This window comes from Aegilops tauschii, chromosome 2, assembly GCF_002575655.3.
Source record: "Aegilops tauschii subsp. strangulata cultivar AL8/78 chromosome 2, Aet v6.0, whole genome shotgun sequence".
Lineage (NCBI taxonomy): Eukaryota > Viridiplantae > Streptophyta > Magnoliopsida > Poales > Poaceae > Aegilops > Aegilops tauschii.
Window position 1 is genome coordinate 61629472 of NC_053036.3, and position 22928 is coordinate 61652399.

General features: G+C 51.0%; 3 protein-coding genes across 4 annotated transcripts; 1 reads left to right on the forward strand and 2 right to left on the reverse strand.

Annotated features, from left to right (window-relative positions):
* Nucleotides 1–8223: 8223 nt before the first annotated feature.
* LOC123497324 (uncharacterized) lies at nt 8224–9138 on the reverse strand. The gene has a single exon (XM_045233745.1). The coding sequence runs from the start codon at nt 9136–9138 to the stop codon at nt 8224–8226; it is 915 nt and encodes a 304-aa protein (XP_045089680.1).
* Nucleotides 9139–14775: 5637 nt separating this feature from the next.
* Nucleotides 14776–18018, forward strand: LOC109771853 (cytochrome P450 714B1). Its single transcript, XM_020330548.4, has 3 exons — nt 14776–15202; nt 16185–16414; nt 16496–18018. Exons 1-3 carry the CDS (start codon nt 14917–14919, stop codon nt 17534–17536), a joined length of 1557 nt encoding a protein of 518 aa, XP_020186137.1. The 5' UTR covers nt 14776–14916; the 3' UTR covers nt 17537–18018.
* A 253-nt stretch (nt 18019–18271) lies between these two features.
* On the reverse strand, nt 18272–22392 carry LOC109771854 (acid phosphatase 1). 2 transcript variants are annotated; one of them, XM_020330549.4, is made up of 3 exons: nt 21937–22392; nt 21638–21844; nt 18272–18991 (listed from the first exon to the last, which is right to left on the reverse strand). In XM_020330549.4, exons 1-3 carry the CDS (start codon nt 22308–22310, stop codon nt 18814–18816), a joined length of 759 nt encoding a protein of 252 aa, XP_020186138.1. In that variant the 5' UTR covers nt 22311–22392; the 3' UTR covers nt 18272–18813. The 2 variants fall into 2 exon arrangements, with proteins under 2 accessions (XP_020186138.1, XP_040257537.1); XM_040401603.3 differs by lacking the exon at nt 18272–18991 and having other exon boundaries at nt 20067–21844.
* Nucleotides 22393–22928: the final 536 nt, after the last annotated feature.

Below are 22928 nucleotides of genomic sequence, written 5' to 3' on the forward strand. Positions count from 1 at the left end.
GTTTGATCTCTCTCTCTCTCTCGTGTTCTTGAGGTGATGCTTGATGTATCGCAAGCTTTGCTATTATAGTTGGATCTTATGATGTTTCTCCCCCTCTACTCTCTTGTAATGGATTGAGTTTTCCCTTTGAAGTTATCTTATCGGATTGAGTCTTTAAGGATTTGAGAACACTTGATGTATGTCTTGCCCTGCTTATCTGTGGTGACAATGGGATATCACGTGATCCACTTGATGTATGTTTTGGTGATCAACTTGCGGGTTCCGCCCATGAACCTATGCATAGGGGTTGGCACACGTTTTCGTCTTGACTCTCCGGTAGAAACTTTGGGGCACTCTTTGAAGTACTTTGTGTTGGTTTGAATAGATGAATCTGAGATTGTGTGATGCATATCGTATAATCATACCCACGGATACTTGAGGTGACATTGGAGTATCTAGGTGACATTAGGGTTTTGGTTGATTTGTGTCTTAAGGTGTTATTCTAGTACGAACTCTATGATAGATCGAATGGAAAGAATAGCTTCGTGTTATTTTACTACGGACTCTTGAATAGATCGATCAGAAAGAATAACTTTGAGGTGGTTTCGTACCCTACCATAATCTCTTCGTTTGTTCTCCGCTATTAGTGACTTTGGAGTGACTCTTTGTTGCATGTTGAGGGATAGTTATGTGATCCAATTATGTTATTATTGTTGAGAGAACTTGCACTAGTGAAAGTATGAACCCTAGGCTTTGTTTCCTAGCATTGCAATACCGTTTACGCCCACTTCTACCACTTGTTACCTATATTTTCAGATTACAAAAACCTATATCTACCATCCATATTGCACTTGTATCACCATCTCTTCGCCGAACTAGTGCACCTATACAATTTACCATTGTATTGGGTGTGTTGGGGACACAAGAGACTCTTTGTTATTTGGTTGCAGGGTTGTTTGAGAGAGACCATCTTCATCCTACGCCTCCCACGGATTGATAAACCTTAGGTCATCCACTTGAGGGAAATTTTCTACTGTCCTACAAACCTCTGCACTTGGAGGCCCAACAACGTCTACAAGAAGAAGTTTGTGTAGTAGACATCAGGTAGCAGGCAACACAAGAAATATTATCGTTGAGATAATGGTTGGTGGATGTAGCCATGAGGTCAGTTTCGAAGACTCTTCATGAGGGGGCTACCACACCTAGTAGGAACACTAAGCTTGTCTACGATCTGACATAGTGGGGATCTGATCGATGTATCCAATGATATCAGTGTTCACATTTCTATGAAACTGGAAACCAAGACAAGATTTTTGATGCCTTGGAGATATCGAAAGATATTCTTGAGTACCAACCAATTGTGTTTGGTGGATCCAATGGCATTATGGAACGTTGAGTCCCAATATCTCATTTCCATCATCTCTTGGTCTAAATAGATCTTTCTCTACGTCTAGATAATGAACTACCATGAGAGTTATGGATTGATAAGATTTGTCCACAATGAATTTCTCCAATATATTATGGATATAGACAACATAGTATACCATAATGTATGAATGAAGGTGCTCAATTTGTAGTAACGAGCGGTATTTTGGTTTACCCAAATCCTTCATTTTAAACTCCGTCATTTAGAGGATTACATGTGTCGTCATTGCAGACACACAAACATGGATAATCATCGTTGTAGGAGTAATCCTTGTGTATAAGGATCTCACTACGTTAGTTGTACCATATGTACCGACAACAATAAGTCGTATGATGACTTACTTATTTTACACAATGTATGTTGCATTTTATATTTCGATTCAGAATTGAGATTCCACTGGGAATCAATCATATATGTCTGAATCTAGTGATCCACATGGATATGTAATCACTACATCTGTCAACTGTAGAGATAGATGATTTTGAACTACCAATGATATAAGTTATCGAAATGAGATTCCACCTCTGGAGAATAGTTGGGTATATGTGTGGACCCTTGTGCTACAATACTTGCTCTTTGTTTGACCACCTCGTTGTTCTCAATTTTGTTTCCAGAAGAAAACTGGTGTAGGTATTGCTTATGAATACCTTCCCATTATCTAGCAAGATCATTTCTACGTAGATTATACCCTTTGCTTCAGTTCAGTCCGAGTGTTGTTCACACTTTGCCATGGCCATGGTCTTTGGATCTGAATCGTTTGAAAGGTTTTTACAATCTAGTTGAGAAATGTATGTCGACAATTGTAGACTTCCGGTTATATGATTCTCTAGAATCTATATATCAATATATAGTTGATGAAAATATCGTTACCCATAGTGACTTCTTGCGATTTCCCAATGCGATTGAGTCGGGTATTCTGATGTCCCGGTCATTGTGTGCACTATGACCTAGGTTGGTGGAGGTTTCCCGTCCACTGTATACTACCCATTAGGTGTCTGTCAATGTGAAGTTGACTTGCATTTACTGATTCACAGACCTTGATATCATTGCTTGCGATAAGCTGAATCCTGATGTACTTTTGCCATACATCTCCCCTTCTTGTTGCTTTGAACGGGAGTGGAGTGGATTTTGTTGGTACATCCACTCTTTCAGGCATACTTTTGCAGGATTGTAGAATTGTGTGACACCTTTAGTCAGTAAATGAATCTGATAGGTTATTTGCAATGTGTTGCAAATCTTCTGAACGCATAGAGACAAGTTACAAGGTGTATGTTCGTGCTGATAACGTGTTTTGATTAGAGAACAAGAGAATAGACACAGAGATGTATTTTTTTAGAGTACACAATCGCTTACCTTAGCTTTATAGAAGGCAGAAATATGTACAAGAATGTGATACAAAGAGCCCAGGCGCCACACACTAGGCAACCCTCCGGCCCGAAGACTCCACTCCTAGCACTAAACTCGACTGCTCGCAAAATACATTGACTCCGGTACCTACCGCCCTAACCCAAGTAAGCTCATCGAACACTTGAGAGGTGAAAGTTGCTACAGTAGACACTTATCTCCTAGGGCCGAAGACCATTCCGTTGCGATGCTTCCAAAGGTGCCAATAAACAATCATGATAAGTGAGTCAAACCCCTTTCTGTTCTCCTTCGGCATCCTCTTGCGGGTCTCCATCCACCAAGATATAATGGAGTCATTGGTTGTAGGAACGACCATGATGTTGATGCTGGCTCTCAAGAAGCAGCAGTGCCAGACTTGCCAGCGAAGACACATCGGAGCAAGATGTGGTCCACTGAGTCTTCCTCCTGATCACAAATGTAGCAAGGTGAGATTTGGTCTTGCAGTCCGTGACGCAGGCGCCGATCTGATGTCCATAGTATGTAATGAGTGGCCAGCCACATGAATAGCTTGCACGACAAAGGGGCCCAACATTTCCAAATCACCATAGCTGGTGCAAAACGGATGCTTCCCTGCCACATCATCTCATAGGCTGATTTTGAGGTGTATGAGCCTCCAGTATTCCATCTCCAGATGGGGACATCAGTTTGTGTCGGCACCAGGATAATCTCAATCATGATTTCCCAGAGGTGAATGATCTGGATCATGGCATCCGCAGAAGGGCTTCCAGATATGTCGTCAGCCCAACGATGAGAAGATAGAGCTTCACTGACCGTTCGCCTGTTGATGATTTGTGTGCGTACTAGCACGAGAACCAAGGGTGCAACATCAGCCACAGACTGTCCCTCGATCCATCTGTCCTTCCAAAATAATGTGCGCCGACCATTTCCCACTTTCCATTGCACGAGACTATTGAACGCAGCTTGTACCTGAGTGTCCATAAGAAGCGGTAGGCCCTGCCAGGGTCGAGTCTCGTCGGTGCGCTTAAGCCATTCCCACCTCAATCTTAAGGCCAACCCATGCTTATTTAGGTCCAACACACCCAGACCACCAAGCTGCTTAGGACGACAAACTCTTTGCCAAGAGACTAGGCACTTGCCACCAAGAATGTGCTCCGAGCCCGCCCAAAAGAATGCACGACAACTCTTGTCGACACGTTCCAGGGCCCACTTTGGCGCGCCGGCAACCAATAGGTGATGTGTGGGTCTAGCTCTGATCACGCTGTTCACAAGGATTAATCTACCAGGCCTCGTCACCAATCCACGTTGCCATCCCGGCAAGAAGTTGAGAACATCATCCACCACCGGTTGCCACTCCGAGCGCGTGAGCTGCTTGATAGAAAGTTGCATGCCAAGGTACTTGCATGGGAAAATTTCCATATGCCACGCCAGAGCATTGGAGACCCTCGCCGTGTCAGCCTCGTTTGATCTAATCATGATCGCCGAAGATTTGGCGAAGTTGACGTGTAGTCCTGAGGCTGTGCCAAACATCTGCAAGGCTTCTCTGGTGAAGTTCAAGTCCGCAATGGTCGGCCGGATGAAAAGAATGACATCGTCAGCATAGATCGACAGCCGTTGGAATGGCGAGCATCCCGGCATGGCGCTGATCGCTCCATACGCTTGCGCCTTGGTCATCAGGGCTGTGAGCACATCCATAGCGATGACGAACAGCAAGGGGGAAACCGGATCACCCTGGCGCAAGCCTTTCACATGTCTAAATTTCCTTCCCGGACAGCCATTCACAAGTACGCGGGAGCTTGCCGTGGACAGAAAGGTCGCCAGTCTAGCGCACAGTAGCTCCGAGAATCCTTTTGCCCGCAAAACCTCAAGCAGGAAAGGCCAAGACAGTGAGTCAAATGCTCGGGAAATATCTAGCTTCACCATCACTCCTTTAGCTTTCCTTCTATGTAAGTTTCTGGCCACTTGTCGCACTAGCATGAAATTGTCATGAATGTTCCTTCCACGGATGTAAGCCGATTGATTGATGCTGACAAGATCTCCCATACGTGGACAAAGTTTCGAGGCCATTAGCTTGGGATTGATCTTGGGGATACTATGGAGTAGGCTGTTCGGCCGAAAGTCTCCGATACGGCAAGCGTCCTGCTTCTTTGGAATAAGGGTGATAATAGCCTGATTCAGTCTACCAAAGCCACGTCCATTTCCAAGCTATAATTTGTGAATAGCAGCCATCACGTGTCCTTTGATGATATTCCATGCTTTATGGAAGAACAATCCAATAAACTCGTCTGGCCCGGGCGCGCGGTCCGCCGGCATGGTCTTGACCACAGCAAACACCTCCTCTTTGGTGTATATCGCGTCCAGCTCGGGAAGGTCCAGTGGGGTAATTTCAAGAAAATCCAAGTCGATGGAATGTTCTCTAGCATGGCACGTGCCAAGAAGCTCTTTGTAAGCAGCATAGAAGGCCTCTTCCTTGGCACTTTGCTCTGTGATGACCACATCTCCATGGTGTAGTGCCGGTATGAAGTTCCGCAGTTTCCTGCCATTGGCCACTAGGTGAAACAATTTTGTGTTGGCGTCTCCTTCAGCAAGCCAGCGAATCCGCGGCCGTTGTCTGGTGATCATGCACTCAAGTGACGCCAGTCCCAGGGATGTCAGCTTGAGTGTGTTGCGCAGCCAACGTTCACCCGCAGAGAGCATCCTATGATCCATAGCCCGATCCAGGTGCAAAATGATCCAGTTGGCCATAGCAATCTGCAGTTTGATGTTACCCGCCTTTCTCTGTCCCCAAACCGTGAGATCATGCGCAGTTTTCCGTAGTAAAACGTCCAACCTGAGGAAGGGATCCGTGATGCTAGAGTCGCAAGTCCAAGCCTCCTCCACTGCTTCCTCAAAACCTTCGAGTTTAGTCCAGAATAGTTTGAAACGGAACTGCCTATGCGGCTGCAAGGGAGCTTCCAAAGCAAGGTGCAGGGGGCAGTGGTCCGACGTGGCCATGGACAGGGCCTGCAGCATGCAGTCTGGATGATCTAGTTCCCAGTCTACCGAGACAAAAGCTCTGTCGATCTTCGTGAGCGTGGGAACCTCTCGCTCATTGCTCCAGGTGAAAGCACGCCCATACAAATACAGCTCCTTGAGGCCATTGGAGTCAACGAATCTCCTAAACTTGCTCATCATTCTCCTGTCGAGGTTTGCATTGTTCTTGTCCGTCGCCTGCAAAATGAGGTTAAAGTCTCCGATGACTAGCCATGGCCCCGGACAGAGCAGGCGTTGTGCGGATAGTTCCTCCATGAACAAAATCTTCTCGTGGTCCTCTTGCGGCCCATAGACTACCGAAAGCCACCAAGGCGAGCCCTCCACCGGCACCACATAGGCAGTGATGAAATTAGTGTCACATACATGGTTGGAGATACTAGCTACCGATGAGTCCCAAACCAAGATAATGCCACCTCTTGTCCCAACGGCCGGCAGGTACGAGAAACCATCATAAGATGGGCCAAAGCATTGCAAAATCATGAACTGGTCTACATAGTCTAGCTTAGACTCCTGAATACAACAAATACCCGGCCTAGTAGAATCAATAAACTCCCTCAAAGCTTTTCTCCTAGCTGGACTGTTCAAGCCACGTACATTCCAGCTAATCAACTCCATTTTTACGCGCGACATAAAGGCATGTCAGCAACTCCAACCACGGTCCTCTACTGCTAGCTTGCAGTCACCACGAGGTTCTCCATGCCTAGATCCATGGGTAGAGACTTCCCGAAGATCGCGGCAATAGCGCGTAGGTGCTTATCTTGCAGCGGTGAGTCGAACATCTCGCGTAGCTGCACGAGGGCACCCTCCGAGATCGCGAGCTCATCAGGTACAATGTCCAAAGCTTTGAGTAGCACTGTTTCAGCTGCGGAGGCCTTGGAGCTCCTGGATGCGTTGGAGCTTAACGATCGCGTGTTGCGGCGCGGCGTGAATGGGTCTTGACCTGGGCGTACTCCATTCGCCACTTCAATTTCCTTCAGCAAGGGAGGCGCCAATTTCTTTAGCAAACTAGCACAGAACGTCTTGATGTTCCCCAGTGCCACTTGCTCTTTGGATGATAAGCGAGTCTCCTCAATAGCCTGCTCAGAAGGCAAGCTTTGCTGCATCTCCACATCTCCATGCAACGTAGCTGCATCTAGTGTACCCGCATGCAGCGTAGTCACCTCACCAGACTTGTCCAACGCTGGGTCCACCAAGGCAGCCTCCGAGTCCGGAGTGGGTGCCAGCAGTTCCTGCACCGGGGCCCGGCCTACAGTGACCATGGGCCCGTCTATCCCTGGGGGCAGGTGTGCCTCGGGAGTCCCCACAGTACTCTCCTTGTGGGACGCAGCTTCGGTGCGGCACCTGCCTTTGGGTCACTAACATGTGGGCCGGCCACCTGTTGGGCCCACATGTCAAAGACACAAAGGCAGGTGCCTTAAGGCACCGAAGCATTGTCCCTCCTTGTGCATGCAAGCCGGTGGAGTCGCCCGCATCGGATCCGAGGTGGGCGGCCCGACCAACGTGCCCACCCCAGTCGCCGCAGGAGAAGCTGCTCCATCCGCGTCGTCTGCCCTTGCCACCGGCTCCCTCTGCATTACGATAGGAGGAAGCGAAGCCTGATCTTCCACATTGGCTACTTCGGCCTGGATGCTGATTTGCTCATTAGTCACTTTGACAGGGATCCTTATCTCCTCTGAAGTCTTGTCGGTCAGAACCGGTGTGGCCAGCGCGCCAGCTAGCACCACCTCATTTGCCAACAGCCTCTCCACAGTCTGGTTGGGGTTTGAACGTGCCAGACCAGTCAAGGCCTCATTCTCGTGGGCCACCCTAGTGACGTCCGTGACAGCCAACCCTCCGTTCCCTATTGGCGGGATGCGCCAATTCGATGGACCGATCCTGCCCTCGAGAGCCTGCCGGTAAGATCTGCCATGTCCACTGCCGCCGGCGGGGCCAGGAGAACGGCGACCAACGCCCCTGTTGTCGCAGACTCCGTGAGTCCAAGGCAACACCGTCCAATCCCCGCCGGGAAGGGATCCATTGGAGCTGTCCGGCAGGCCACTTTGACCGATGCCACCGTCCGAACTAGGCGAGCGACGCCAGAGCTCCGATGGAGTATGATCTCTCAGCCTCCTAGTGTGAATGAGTGTAGGGTACTTCAGTAGTTGACGAAAGGACGGATGCCGCACGGCCGGATTCACCACACGCTCCTGCGGCTCCGGCACCCAGAGTCGATGACACGCCGGGATTTCCTCCGGGTCAACACACCACGCACCCAGCTTGAACACAGAGAGATCCTCTCTGCTCGCGGTCTCCGGTGCTAAACTCTCGATCAGACAGGAATTGCCCAGCAGCTCCGTGGCCGTCTCCCTCGACCACGCATGCGACGGCACACCCTCGATCATGAGGTCGACCTAAATGCGCATCAACCTGGATTTAGCTTGCGCCTATCTCAGCCAAGGCTTGATGTAAAGCTTGACACCCTGATGCTCAACCAAAGGCACACCCAACACTCTGTTCCTGAGCTCGTGCGACGCAAAGACAATCAAGAAGTCTTCAGGATGGAATTTGTGCACCGAAAAACGATGCCTTGGGATGTTGAGCTGCTCGGAGATGGCGATGGCAGCGTCCACACAAGAGACCGGCGGCCTTGCGCCGCCCACATATACCACCACCGCCAGCTGAAGCCGACGCTCCAGGTCCTCCATCCCCTCCGACCGCGGCACAATGCACACCTCGGCACGTGCTAGCGGGGACAAGTCGACGGCCATCATGGGGGGGAAGTCGGGTGCAACTGGCGAGGACGGCGCCCCGGGCGCGTCCTGCCTAGGCTCCAACAGCATCCGCCCCATGGCCGTCGCTGCCTCCGGCGCCGGCTCTGTCCGACGAGCTTTAGACACCTTGCCAATCACGGCCCGACGCAGCTCCTCAGCCGAGATTGGACTGCGCGGCACCGTGCACTGGGAAGAGACGTGGCCCGAGAAGCCGCAGCGGATGCAGAGCAGGTCATTAGTGTAGTCCTGACGCCGGTGGCCCTCTTGGAAGCACCTGAAGCAGAGGCCAAACAAATCTAGAGGAATCTGACGCCTTTCAGAGGAGCAAGAAGAAGCGCGGCTACCCTGACCGCCAGCTCCCTGCTGGCGCCTCAGCGCCCGACGACGCCGCCAGCGAGCTTTGCGGGAAGGACCCGGCCTGCGGCACCCCGGCTCCGGCACCGGCGCCCCATCCACCGCTTGGGCCGCGCCCGCTGACGAGGAGCGCGCCGAACTAGGCGAGCCGGACAGACCAAGCCCGGAGACCACCGGTCTCTCCCGCTGGAAAGAGGACGAGACCGAAGGCGGGCTTCTAGATCCCGACGCCATGGGAGGGGCGGGAGGGGGCGGGAGAGAGGGAGGGGGAGAGGAACCAGGAGAGGTGGACGCCGGGGCCGGAGTGGCCGCCGGCGAGGGGCGGTGGACGCCGGGACCGGAGTGGCGGCCGGCGGAGGGCACTAGGCGGAGGGGACTAGGTTTCTTTCCTATTCACCCAGACACAGAGATGTAAATGAACAGTTGTACATACAATTTGAGGGGATGCCATTAAAGAGGTGTATGTACGGAGAGACGCCTGTCGGGCGAACCGACGCGACAGTTGCCAAAGCAACTACCTGCGGTTAGATAAAGCAGGGATTAATCCCTTAATCCTAACATTTTGGTCCTGAATGAGAGTAAGCCGATGGCGGTGTGTGTGCACGCAGGAGCGCGGCGTACCGGGGGCAGAGCTCGGTGGTGTTCATGTCGGCGGAGCGGCGGCGGCTGGCGGAGGAGGGGTACCGGATCCTCGGCAACGTCGGCGACCGGTGGAGCGACCTCCAAGGCGAAAGCGCCGGCGACCGCGTCTTCATGTTAGAGTAGTCATTATGGTATACGACTTCTAGTCCAAGTCAGTTTTGTACCCCTACCCCAAGTCGGTTTGTACCCTCATATATACTCTTGTATGCCGCACCAAATCATCAATAAGCAACAGTTTTATTCAGCTTTCATGGTATCAGATACCGGTCCCAGGGTTTAGGGTATGGCTCCGCCAACGCCAACGCCGCCGCCGCCCGGCTACTTCGAGCGCCGGGCCGCACTCATCGCCAAGGCTGCCAACGCCGCGGCCGCTTCTCTCTCGGCCCTCACCATAGCTCCACAAAACTATCCTGCACCCATCCTCGCCGCACCAATATCTCTTGCTGACACAATCTCCGACGTCAGCCCCTACATCCCCATAGTTCTTGATCTCGCCGCCCACAACTACTACCATTGGAGACATCTCTTCGATCTCCACCTCGGCCGCTGCAACCTGCGCTCGCATGTCGCCGCCAACTGTCCTCCCCGCCCCGACGATCCGCAATGGTTGAAAGACGATCTCGCGATCGTCCAGTGGTTCTACACCCGCATCACCACCGAGATCTTCAACATGCTCGATCACGACGGCGCCACCGCTGCCAACATCTGGCACTCCCTCCGTCAGCTCTTCCAAAGCAACACCGACGCTCGGAAAAACGCTCTCCACACCGAGCTTCGCAATATGGTGCAAGGAGACGCCCCGGTGAACCTGTTCTGCCAGCGCGTTAAGACCATTGGTGATGAGCTCCGCGAACTCGGCGATACAGTTAGCGACACACAGCTAATCAATATCGTCGTCGTCGGCCTCAGCGAAGACTTTGACAAGCAAGCCTCGTTCATACCGATGATACGGCCCCCTCCTACCTTCGCTGAAGTTCGTTCCTTGCTACAACTCGCGGCGGAAACACAAGCTCGCAAGGACTCTCGCCCCAAGGTCTTTCATGCTGCGGCTCATCCTCCTCTGCCGTCTACACCAGCGCCGCCTTCCAGGCCGGCTCCTGCCGCCGGGCCGTCCGCATCGTCATCTGTTCAACCGCCCCCAGGCTGGCGTCCTAGTCCGAACTACCGCGGCAAAAACTCTATCTACAGGCCGCCATCGACTCGTTCGGTTCCGCCTACGACATCACCAGCACCGAGTCCTGCACCACCCACCAGTGCTCCATCTGCGGTTGCATGGTGGCCTCCTCATGATCCTTGGACGGGGCTTGTTCAAGCATGGCCCATGCCATGGTCCGCTCCGTCCACCCTCGGTGCTCCGCCAGCATACTCAGGTGCCTGGCAACCCGGCCTTCGGCCGCCTACTGGTGCTCCCGGGGTTCTCAACCCCCGACAGCCGGCCAATGCCTATCACGCCGCCCCGACGTATGCTCCTTATGGTCATTACAGCACCGAAGGCGGCGCCTACTACACACCTCAGCCGGCCGTGCTCCCGACGCCACCCCCACCACAGCCGGCCAATGCCTACTACACTCCCCAGCCGGCCCTACTGCCTTCACCATCGTATCCGCCGGCCCTGCTTCCGACGCCACCCTCACCTGCGACGCCGAGCTGGGATCAAGCTGCCTTTCTCCAGGCCATGAATAACTTTGCTGCACAAGGAAACTCAGGTACGGATTGGATCTTTGATTCAGGGGCCTCTAGTCATATGTCTGCATCTAGTAATTGGTTATCTTCTTGCACTAAATCTCCTTTCCCTTCCATTATCCTTGGAGATGGATCATCTATTCCTATATATTGTGTTGGTCAGGCTCAACTTCCCTCTTCCACCAAACCTCTTTTACTTCGCGATGTTCTAGTTGCACCCGCCCTCATTAAAAATCTTATCTCTGTTCGCCAATTTACTTGCGACAATCTAGTTTCGGCTGAATTTGACCCTTTTGGTTTATCTGTGAAGGATTACCTGACCAAGGCCGAGATCGCTCGCTTCAATAGCTCCGGTGATCTTTATTCTCTTAATGGAGTTCCTGCCGCCACCCCTCCAACATCCATGCTGGCCTCCGTCGATCTCTGGCATCGTCGCTTGGGCCATCCCAACCCCGCCGTCTTAGCTTCTATGCTTAGTGAATTTACCATACCATGTAATAGGGACTCTCATAATTCTGTGTTTTGCGAGTCTTGTCAATTAGGCAAACATGTGCGTCTTCCCTTTAGTTCCTCTAGTTCTTGTAGCACTTATCCCTTTGAATTAATACATTGTGATTTATGGAACTCTCCCATTGCAAGTGTTTCGGGTTTTAAATACTACCTTGTTATCCTAGATGATTTCACCCACTTTGTCTGGACTTTTCCTCTACGCAACAAATCCGAGGTCCATTCTCTTTTCCTTAATTTTCAACGCTATGTGTCTGTTCACTTCTTCCTCCGAATTCGCTTTATCCAATGTGACAATGGTCGCGAGTTTGATAACATTAAAAATCGTACTTTCTTCTTACAACATGGCATCGTGCTTAGGTTCTCATGTCCCTACACCTCCCCTCAAAATGGTAAAGCAGAACGCTCTCTTCGCACCCTCAATGATATAGTTCGCACTCTCCTCATTCAATCATCTATGCCTCCCAAGTTTTGGCTGAAGCCCTACACATGGCCACCTTCCTTCTAAATATTCGACCTTCTAAAACTAAACCCAACACTACTCCCTATTATTCCCTCTTTCTTTCTCACCCCGACTACTCCGCGGTTCGTGTTTTCGGCTGTCTCTGTTTTCCCAATGCCTACGCCACTTCTGCAAATAAATTGTCACCACGCTCTATCCCATGTGCTTTTCTCGGCTTCTCTGACGAGCACAAAGGCTATCGCTGTCTCGACCTTCACACCGGACACGTTCATGTCTCTCATCATGTCACGTTTGCTGAGCACATTTTTCCTTTCTCACAACGCACTACTACACCATCCAACACCCCTAGCTCCGCAAACACCCCCTCTCCCCGTCCTTTCCAACTATATACTCCCCTTCCTGCCGAACACAACTTATCACCACCACCATTAACACCCGCCATAGCCAATCCCAACCATACACTCACCCCACCCGAGACGTCCCCAACACCCCCGACCCCTGCTCCCGCCCCAACACCCCCGGCCCCTACTCCCACTCCACCACCCAGCCCTACTCCTTCGTCCGACTCTTCCGCTGCGCCGGACTCACCAGTACCCACCTTACCCCCTCGTGCTATTCCTACAGCAGCCCCGATTAATGATCATCGCATGCGTACTAGGGCCAAATCAGGATTTCATCAACCCCAAGACCGCCTAAACCTTCATACCTCCGTATCTCTCACTTCTCTTCCAAAGAATTACAAAACTGCTCTACTTGATCCCAATTGGGCCGCTGCCATGCAAGAAGAATATAATGCTTTACTTCAAAACAACACCTGGCAACTTGTTCCTCGTCCTCCCAATACAAATATTGTTTCTGGCAAATGGATTTTTCGCCAAAAGTTCCACTCCGATGGGAGCCTCTCACGATATAAAGCCAGGTGGGTTTGTCGTGGCTTTTCTCAGCAACAAGGAATTGATTACGAAGAAACCTTCTCTCCTGTTGTTAAACCTAGCACCATTCGCGCCGTTCTTAGTGTTGTTGTCTCCTCTTCATGGCCCATTCACCAACTTGATGTTAAAAATGCTTTCCTCCATGGTTCCCTTCAAGAAACTGTCTACTGCCAGCAACCTCTGGGTTTTGAAAATCCATCCTTTCCAACTCATGTATGTCTTCTTCAGAAATCTCTCTACGGTCTTAAACAGGCCCCACGAGCTTGGTTTCAACGCTTCTCCTTCTTCATTCAAACAATAGGCTTCACTCCATCTCTCTCCGACACCTCTCTTTTTGTGTATCATCAAACTTCTGACACTGCCTATTTACTTCTCTATGTAGATGATATCATTCTTACCGCCTCCTCTCAGAAGTTCTTAGATCATATTGTCTCTCTTCTTAGATCTGAATTTTCTATGACTGACCTAGGACTCCTTCATCATTTCTTAGGCATTGCTGTTGTTCGAGATTCCTCCAGCCTTTTTCTTTCCCAACGTCAGTATATTCTTGATCTTCTTAATCGTGCTGGTATGCTTGACTGTCAATCATCTCGCACTCCTGTCGATACTAGTTTTAAACTTTCGGCTACCAGTGAACCCTTTTCCGATCATACTCTCTATCGTAGCGTAACAGGTGCTCTCCAATATCTCACCATTACTCGTCCTGAAATCTCTTTTGCTGTTCAACAAGCATGTCTCTATATGCATGATCCCCGGGTTCCTCACTATAATCATGTTAAACGCATTCTTCGGTATTTAAAAGGAACTCTCAATCATGGTCTCCACCTCAATAATTCTTCTCCAAACTCGCTTACCGCATACTCTGATGCAGACTGGGCTGGTTGTCCTGACACTCGAAGGTCCACTTCCGGTTTTTGAGTTTTTCTTGGTAACAATTTGATTTCTTGGTCTTCGAAAAGACAGGTTACAGTCTCACGTTCGTCGGCCGAGGCTGAGTATCGCGCTGTGGCACATGCCGTTGCAGATATAATCTGGATTCGGCAGTTACTCTCCGAGCTACACAGGCCTATTGAGCAGGCCACTATTGTCTACTGTGACAACATATCAGCAGTCTACATGACCAGCAATCCAGTTCAACACCGACGCACAAAGCATATTGAGATTGATATTCATTTTGTTCGTGAAAAGGTTGCTCTTGGTCAGGTTCGGGTGCTTCATGTTCCCTCTACGGCTCAGTTTGCTGACATTTTCACCAAGGCACTGCCTACTAAGCCGTTTCAAGATATCTGTTTCAGTATCAACGTCGTTGAGCCTGCCGTTGATACTGCGGGGGATGTTAGAGTAGTCATTATGGTATACGACTTCTAGTCCAAGTCAGTTTTGTACCCCTACCCCAAGTCGGTTTGTACCCTCATATATATTCTTGTATGCTGCACCAAATCATCGATAAGCAATAGTTTTATTCAGCTTTCACTTCAAAGTGCCCAACCCCATGTACTTCGTCCCCTGACCGACCGAACAATGTAGTAACATGTAAATAACGTGACGACGACCGGCGCCGCACCGCTATATATGTATTCCCGTCCAAGATAAAGGTGGGGTTTGGACACTAGCTGCCGCCGAGTACCGCACCGGCGTATACAATCATATCATCTTCCCAACGATTCCCATTCCCTCCCGCTCACAGCACAGAGAGAGAGAGAGAGAGAGAGAGAGAGAGAGAGAGAGAGAGAGAGAGAGAGAGAGAGAGAGAGCTAGAGCTTTGCTAGAGTCTAGAGGGCGAGGATGGGGGTGGCGCCGGCGGTGGGCGTGGTGGCGAGCCTGTGCTGCGTGGGGGCCTGCGCCCTGGCGCTCTACCTCTACCGCATCCTCTGGCTGGCGCCGGAGACGGTCCGCCGCGCGCTGAGGAGGCAGGGGGTCCGCGGGCCGCCGCCGTCCTTCCCCTACGGCAACCTCGCCGACATGAGGCAGGCCGCGGCTGCAGCCAAACGGACGCGCGGCGCCGGCGACGTCGTGCACGACTACCGCTCCGCCGTGTTTCCCTTCTACGAGAAGTGGAGGAACGAGTACGGTACGTGCGTGCGTGGTGCATAGACATCTCTCTCTCTCTCTCTCTCTCTCTCTCTCTCTCTCTCTCTCTCTCTCTCTCTCTCTCTCTCTCTCTCTCTCTCTCTCTCTCGTATATGCGCAGCCATGGATTACGATTAGCTCGCTTGTTCGTTGCTGATTGAAAGTTTGATTCGATCGAACAGTGCTACGGTTAGGTATCCACTGCAGCGATGTGTGGCCAGCTTCTTCTTCTTTCCATTTCCCTTTTCCGCGTGAGTGGATATATAATCCCTTGTTGGTTTGGCACCGTCTTTCGAAGGCGTGCAAGCTGACGCAAAAATGTAGAGAAATGAACGCAGGCAGGCAGCTAGGTGACGAACGGATACTTGGATATATAGACCGACCTTCCGTTCCATTCTAGACGCTCTAGTTTTCCCCTTCCTTGCATCATGAGAGAGAGAGAGAGAGATACCTAGCAGGATATCTCGTGTCTTTAATCGAAGAAGAAAAATGCTAGCAGGATATGGATATATATCTCATGTCTTCAATCGAAGAAGAAAAATGCATGCGTAACGTATATATCATCTCCAGTTGATCGATGGGCATCGATCAGTGATGTAATATGTGCTTGGTGCTTTGTTGATTAACCACTACACTACAGTAGCTAGCTAGCTATAAAGGCAATAATGGAGACGATCGAATCGCAACAAAAACTATGTGTACAATTGGGCATTGCGTGCGCTTTCTGCCAGCCAAAAATGGCAATACGTTCTAGAGAAGAAACAATAATTGAGGTAGGAGTGGTGGCTCCTTTGTCCCGATGCCGAAAGATTCGGCCCGGCCGGCGCTGCACGACCGAGGATGCCCGGCCTGGTCGATCACGTGTCCTGTGCCAGAGCCCGGAGCCGAGCCATGCATGCGTGCGTGCACCGGCGAACAAGTTAGGCCCAAGGTTTTGATCTGGTTATTGCTGATTTTGTTGCTCTGCTGTTTGTTTTCGCTAGGCCCGGTGTTCACCTACTCCGTGGGCAACATGGTGTTCCTGCACGCCAGCGACCCGGCCGTGGTCCGCGACGTGTGCCTCTCCGTCTCGCCCGACGAGCTCGGCAAGAGCTCCTACATGAAGGTCACGCACCACCCGCTCTTCGGCGACGGCATCCTCAAGTCCAACGGCGACGCCTGGGCACGCCAGCGCAAGCTCATCGCCCCCGAGTTCTTCCCCGACAAGGTCAAGGTGCCCACCCCGACATCATCATCTCACATTCTGCGGACACTGTAAATCTTGAATATCATCTGATCGACTTCCGTTTCCTAGGGTATGGTGGATCTGATGGTGGACTCGGCGCGGGCGCTGGTGTGTTCATGGGAAGCCAGGGTGGCCAGGACCGACGGCGGCGCCATGGAGCTTACGGTCGACGACGACTTCAGGACCTACTCCGGGGACGTCATCTCCCGGACCTGCTTCGGGAGCAGCTACGTCAAGGGCAAGAGGATCTTCGCCATGATCAGGGAGCTGCAGAAGACGGTGTCCAGGCCGAACCTGCTCGCCGAGATGACCGGGCTCAGGTTCCTGCCCACGAGGAGCAACAGGGAGGCGTGGCGGCTCAACCGGCGCGTGCGGCGGCTCATACTGGACGTCGTGAGGGAGAGCGGCGAGGCGGACGGCGGGAACAACCTGCTCAACGCCATGCTCCGCAGCGGCCAGGCCGAGGCGGGCGTCGGCGTCGCGGCGGCCGAGGACTTCGTGGTCGACAACTGCAAGAACATATACTTCGCCGGGTACGAGACCACGGCCGTGACGGCGGCCTGGTGCATGATGCTCCTGGCGCTCCACCCGGAGTGGCAGCGCCGGGTGAGGGACGAGGCACGGGAGGCCCTCGCCGGCGGCGGCGCGCTGGACCTCTCGTCGCTCCAGAGAATGAAGCAGCTGACGATGGTGATCCAGGAGACGCTGCGGCTGTACCCGGCGGGCTCGGTGGTGTCGCGGCAGGCGCTGCGGGAGCTCACCCTCGGCGGCGTCCGCGTGCCCAAGGGCGTCAACATCTACGTGCCGGTGTCCACGGTGCACCTGGACGCGGAGCTCTGGGGCTCCCACGCGCGGGAGTTCGATCCGGAGCGGTTCGCGGCGCGGCCGCAGCTGCACTCGTACCTGCCGTTCGGCGCTGGGGCGCGCACCTGTCTCGGCCAGGGCTTCGCCATGGCCGAGCTCAAGGTGCTGCTCTCGTTCCTGCTCTTCAGGTTCGAGGCGGCTCTGTCGTCAGACTACCTACACTCGCCGGTGCTCAGGCTCACCGTGGAGCCGGAGCACGGCGTGCGGCTCGTGCTGAGGAGCGTCCGCCCCAACGGCGAGTCTTAGGTGGGCCGGAAGTTGTAGCCGTGGATGTTATTGTTTGCGATTGCGGTGCTTCCTCTATGGAGGAGGTTGCAACCTTTCTCACAGCATCTCCAACGGCCGCACAAAAATTTGAGGCCCAGTAAAAGTTATAGCACGTCATAGCACTTTTGATGCGCCGGGAGTAACATTATTTTAGCAGACGCCCAAAGACGCGCGCCTAAAAAGCTGCATATTGTGAAGCGCGCGCAATCCGAAGCCCAAAATATGCTGCGCGCGATAGCGTTTTTCAGTGCGTGCCCAAAACTTTTTAGCGCTACAGCATCTGCTGGAGCTGTTGGGCGCCAAAAATATGATTTTTTAGTGCACGGAGTTCTTTTTGGGCGCCTGTTGGAGATGCTCTCAAATAAGCGTATAGAAGAAAGGGACTGGCTGGCCATATGCCAGTCGACCGAAATCGCAATTTGGGTCAGTCGGGTCAGCCAAACGTTGCGATCTCTATCTAACGGCCGTCAAGTCATTTCCCATCTTCAACCGTTTTCTTCGTCCTGGCGCATCTTCTTCAACCTGGTCCCACGGACCACCAGCCGAACCGCCGGCCACCATAGCCCGTGGGCGGCGCTCCCGTGCAGCCTCGCCACTCCGTCTTCCCCGGAACCTCCTCCCACTGTTGTGATGCCGCCACCCTCCGACCATCCCTCTAGTCCCGGCGTCGTCGGAGATTTTCCTCAGCAAACCTGTACCACCTCCATACTGCCGCCCCCACCGCCGCCATGCTGCCGCCTGCATCCCACACCCTAAAATAGATTTTGGGATAGGCTCTATGAAGCGTTTGTTCGGCTTTTCTTTTTTTTTCCTTCAGTCTTTTCTTTTTTTCTTTTCTTTATGTTCCTTTTTCTGTTTTCTTTCTTTTTTCTTTATCTCTTGTTTTTTATTATTTTTTATTTTGATAATTTGTTTCAATTTGCAATAATCTTTAAGATTCATGAATATTTTTTAAAATCATGAATTTGTTTTTACAAATTCGTGAACATTCTCTTAAAGATGAACATTTTTTGAAATCATAAACAAATTTTTGAATTCGTCAACATTTTCTGAATCATGTAGATTTTTAAATTCACCATCAATTATTATAAAATTCTGAACATTTTTGAATTCACAAAGTTTTAAAAAAATCTTGAGCATATTATGAAATCATGAATATTTTTTAAAATTCTTGAACATTTTGTACAAATATATATAGCGGTGCGGCACCGGTCCCCGTCACGTTATTTACATCTTGCTACACATTGTTCGGTCGGTCAGGGGACGAAGTACATTGGGTTGGGCACTTTGAAGACGCGGTCGCCGGCGCAGTCGCCCTGCAGGTCGCTCCACTGGTCGCCGACGTTGCCGCGGATCCGGTACCCCTCCGCCGCCAGCCGCCGCCGCTCCGCCGACTTGAACACCACCGAGCTCTGCCCGCGGTACCCGGCGCTCCTGCATGCACACACACCGCGCCGTCAACATCCGTCCACGGGACAAAACACACGGTGCCGATCAGTCCGTACGTGCATGTCTATACCGAGCAATGATACATGTGGACGGCGAAGTATCTGTCGCGGCTCACCAAGTTCACGTCAGCTCGCTGTCCAAGATTCAGTGGAACGGAGAATATATACTGTCCGGTTGGAAGTTAGCTCAGTTCTAGTTGCTACCGGAAGAATATATCCTTCCTGATATTTTTTGTTTGTGTGCATGCCGTCACTCGCGCGCACGCGAATTTTCTCGTACCAGTACGATGTACCAAGTCCATGGCCATGAGAGGAAGGAGCCAACAGCACGGTCCGTGTCAGTACGTACGTGGGTGTGACATACGACCGAACGTGCCTTAATATAGTGTGCTTTTTCTAGTCCCAGAGACTAATCAAAAAAGACTCTCTAGTAGAGTCTTTTTTCTAGTCCCTGTAGAAAAAGTCCCTCCCGTTTGGTTCCTAGGAACTTTTTCTAGTCTCTGGGACTAAAAAGTCCCTGAACCAAACACCCCCTAAGTCAACTGACAAAACGTGTAAGAAAAAAAAGGAAAAAAGATGAAAAGTAAAAATTGAACAGCTTGACTAATTCACATCTAGATGTTTTTTAAGGATGTCACATCTAAGCTTCCACAAATATATAATGCAATAAAAAAACAAAAAAATAGGACAAAAGAAATAGACCGTAAAAAAAGTGGACATCAGCTTAAATGTGATATAACTATGTCACATTTAGATGTGTCCTAAATAGCGATAAATCATGAGTGGACATGCAGCCACGCGAGGTCGTTATCAAGACCGACCGTTTCCGCGTGATTCGTGCAGCTCTAATACGTCGAGCCTGTATAATATACTTCTGACCTTGCCAGGAGATGGCCCAGAATGCAGACTCGCGCATTGAAGACGTGTGTTGATTAACATGTCAGTTCAAATGGCCGGCTGCACCACAATAACTACACTGATCCATGGTACTTGATTAGAAGATGGCCACGGAGCATGTCGTTTGAAGCGTTAACTACATTGAAAGTATGCAGCCTGTCCATAATCTCACTAACTCTCTCCATCCAACATTGTTCAATTTGGAAAATGAGGTATTTTAGTTTCGGACTACTGATTTAAAACTCTTACATGCATCAATTTTTTGACTTAAAAATCACTTAACTCCATTCTTCATAGTTAACTTGAATCACAAAAAATATAATCTGATTTGTAATGCAACGTTGATACAAAACCAAAATGTCAATTAAAAGATCAGGCAAAATTCTACAGAAAAGGTTAAAATACATTTACATAACTAATAGGATATTTGAGACATCACCAATATGAGAGAATGGTTTTTTTACGGCTTCGGTTTTGATCTCAGCTTCACAAGCATACATGTTAACCAAAAATTACGGTTCCCATTTTTGAACAAATTAGAGACATCAAAACCAACTCCACAGATTTCTAATTGAACTTACAATATGAAAATATCTACGAGATGCATTTAATTACCTTAATATATATGGGAGAAAGTTTGTCATGGTTGCAGCTAAATTCGTGTGCTTAGTCGATGTATTAGTAATATGTTAATCGGTAAATTAGGACTAACCATCATACAAGTGTGTTTAATCAGTGTGCCAGTTATTAGCCATGTAATATCTTGGGCTAATTAGCATATGAGTATTACCATACACTAAACCATCCAGTTTGTCATGAAACAGATGCTATGATAAAGCTTCTTGTAGAAGCATTATTCCATTGATGCATCTGCCAATTGATGGGTGACACATTAATACATAGACTTGGCCACCTAATAAGAATTGCCATAAGAAAAGTCTGCAATGCAAGGGGACGAACAGGTTGGATATACATTAGCACGTTTGTGCGTATACCCAAGTAAAACGCAGGATCAAGTCGAGTGTCCATATGCTAACCTGTGTATCTCTGTTTCTACCGAAGACATTTCCCCTGTTCTTCTGCTCTCCACAGGACGCAAATCGAAAATGAGCTACAGTGCACACCACGAGGTACTTATGGTGGTTGCCCCACGTCCAGAGCATTGACGACGGTTCAATTATGCGCGTCCACCGAAGGACGGGGAGTTAATCCATCTCCCGGACCGGGCTTTTTTTTGTTTTTCTCGTCTGATTCGTTGAACGTGTGTTGTGCTGCTGGCCCACCGTCGGGATGTATAACGCGTGTATTCGTGCGATGTGTGAATTCACGCGGCGCGTATTGCAAAAGTGCTAATAAAAGTAGCAATCGCAGCGCGTTGCCAGACGACCGGGATAACGGCAGCGCGTAGCCGCATGTCCCAAAAATTCACGTCCCCTAAATAGACCTAAAATTAAACGGATCTCAATGTAACATCTTGCGAATATAACATCGGCTGAGACATAATAAGTCTCAATCGACTAGGATTTAATAAGACTGAAAAAGCACTAGTGTTTTATGTTCTGCGCCGTGGGCGAGTAGTCTGGACCATTCTGTAAACTCAGCCGGCTGGGTGGAAATGTTGGGCTGGGTTGATTGGATTAGCCTATCTAGTCGTAGTATCCCTAAAAAAAAGCTAGTCGTAGTACATAACTGGACTAAAAAAAAGTAGTCGTACATAACTCGTGTCATATCGTACCTCAAGATGAGCCGGTCGTACCCGGCGAACCCGGCAGCGGCGAGGTTGGCGGCGGTGGACGCGCCGAGAGCCTCCTCGTCTCTCCCGGAGAGAAGAAAAACCCTGAAGCCTCCGCCTTTGAGCGCCCAGAACAGCCTCACCATCGCCGGTATCCCCGGGCACGCCCCTCTGCTCGCCCACGCCTTGAACGCCGCCGGGTCGTACGCCCTGCATGCATGCGCAACCAAGCACCACAGAACATCCAGTCAGTAGTTCAGTGCATGCATGGTCTGCCGGGAAGCGTTGCACACGTCACGCACCCGAACTGCTTGGCCTGATAGTAGGGCAGGTTGGAGAGGCAGGTGTCGTCGATGTCGAGGACCCAGGCGTCGAGGCCGTCGCCGGCGGCGGGGGCCTGGCTGGCGTAGGCGGCGATCTGGTCCGCCGCGCTGCTCACGTCCCGGCCGTACTGCCCCCAGGACATGTAGGCCCAGACGTACCCGATGCAGGGCGCCGGCACCGCGCGCCAGAACTTGGCGTTGTTCGCCTCCACCATCACCCGCCAGCTCAGGCAGCCGTCGGGGTCGTCGCCGCCCGGCGGCCAGAACCACGGCGCCCCGTCGGCCACTTGGAACGCGGCGAGGAGACCTACGAGGAGGACCATCAGCCACCGCCGCAGGTCGAGAGCGGCCATTGTTGGAGCCACGGCTACTCTCTAGTCTCTAGCTCATGGGTGTGTGTGAGCGCTCGCGTCAAGGAAAGCAGCGGCTAGCTGGTCGACCACACCGTTTCGTCAATGAGCGCGCGTGCATGGATTTTTATGGGCGCACGCACGCACGCAAACGCACTGGGATTATTCCCGTGCGTGCGTGCAATGCCACCTTTTGCTTTTGGTGGACAATGCCCGGTGGAAAAGGCAGCCGCGGTGGGCTAAAGCGCGGTCACCGCGACGAATTAGGCCCTGTTCGGTTCATGGGATTTGCTGCCATTCCAAAGGAAAGTTTGCTTTCGTAGGTTTTTTTTCCTTTTAGCTGTTCGGTTCAAAGGAAAAGTACTCAACATTTCATCGGAAAGGATCGTTAAGCATGTAGATTTTACAGGATTGAACAAATCCACTCCGGCCTCATTTTTGGGCAGAGTACCGAGAAAGGGCAGAGGAATTGCACAGTTGATAGAATAAAGTATTCAATCATGTGTCCGGTCATGAGGTGCAAGAAGAGATCGTTGTATTAGCCACTGTTCATTACTTGGTCTTCATGCATTCTCTCTAGGCCATCCGAACGTGAGTTCCGCTCTACTTTCCCTTCTTTTC

What these genes read in the sequence shown, in the direction of transcription:
- LOC109771853 (XM_020330548.4), top strand. Translation starts at nt 14,917, where the DNA reads ATGGGGGTGGCGCCGGCGGTGGGCGTGGTGGCGAGCCTGTGCTGCGTG. An exon ending in GAAGTGGAGGAACGAGTACG is followed by an intron (nt 15,203 to 16,184) that starts GTACGTGCGTGC and finishes TGTTTTCGCTAG; the next exon opens with GCCCGGTGTTCACCTACTCC. An exon ending in TCTTCCCCGACAAGGTCAAG is followed by an intron (nt 16,415 to 16,495) that starts GTGCCCACCCCG and finishes TCCGTTTCCTAG; the next exon opens with GGTATGGTGGATCTGATGGT.
- LOC123497324 (XM_045233745.1), bottom strand. Translation starts at nt 9,138, where the DNA reads ATGGCGTCGGGATCTAGAAGCCCGCCTTCGGTCTCGTCCTCTTTCCAG.
- LOC109771854 (XM_040401603.3), bottom strand. Translation starts at nt 22,310, where the DNA reads ATGGCCGCTCTCGACCTGCGGCGGTGGCTGATGGTCCTCCTCGTAGGT. An exon ending in TATCAGGCCAAGCAGTTCGG is followed by an intron (nt 21,845 to 21,936) that starts GTGCGTGACGTG and finishes GCATGCATGCAG; the next exon opens with GGCGTACGACCCGGCGGCGT.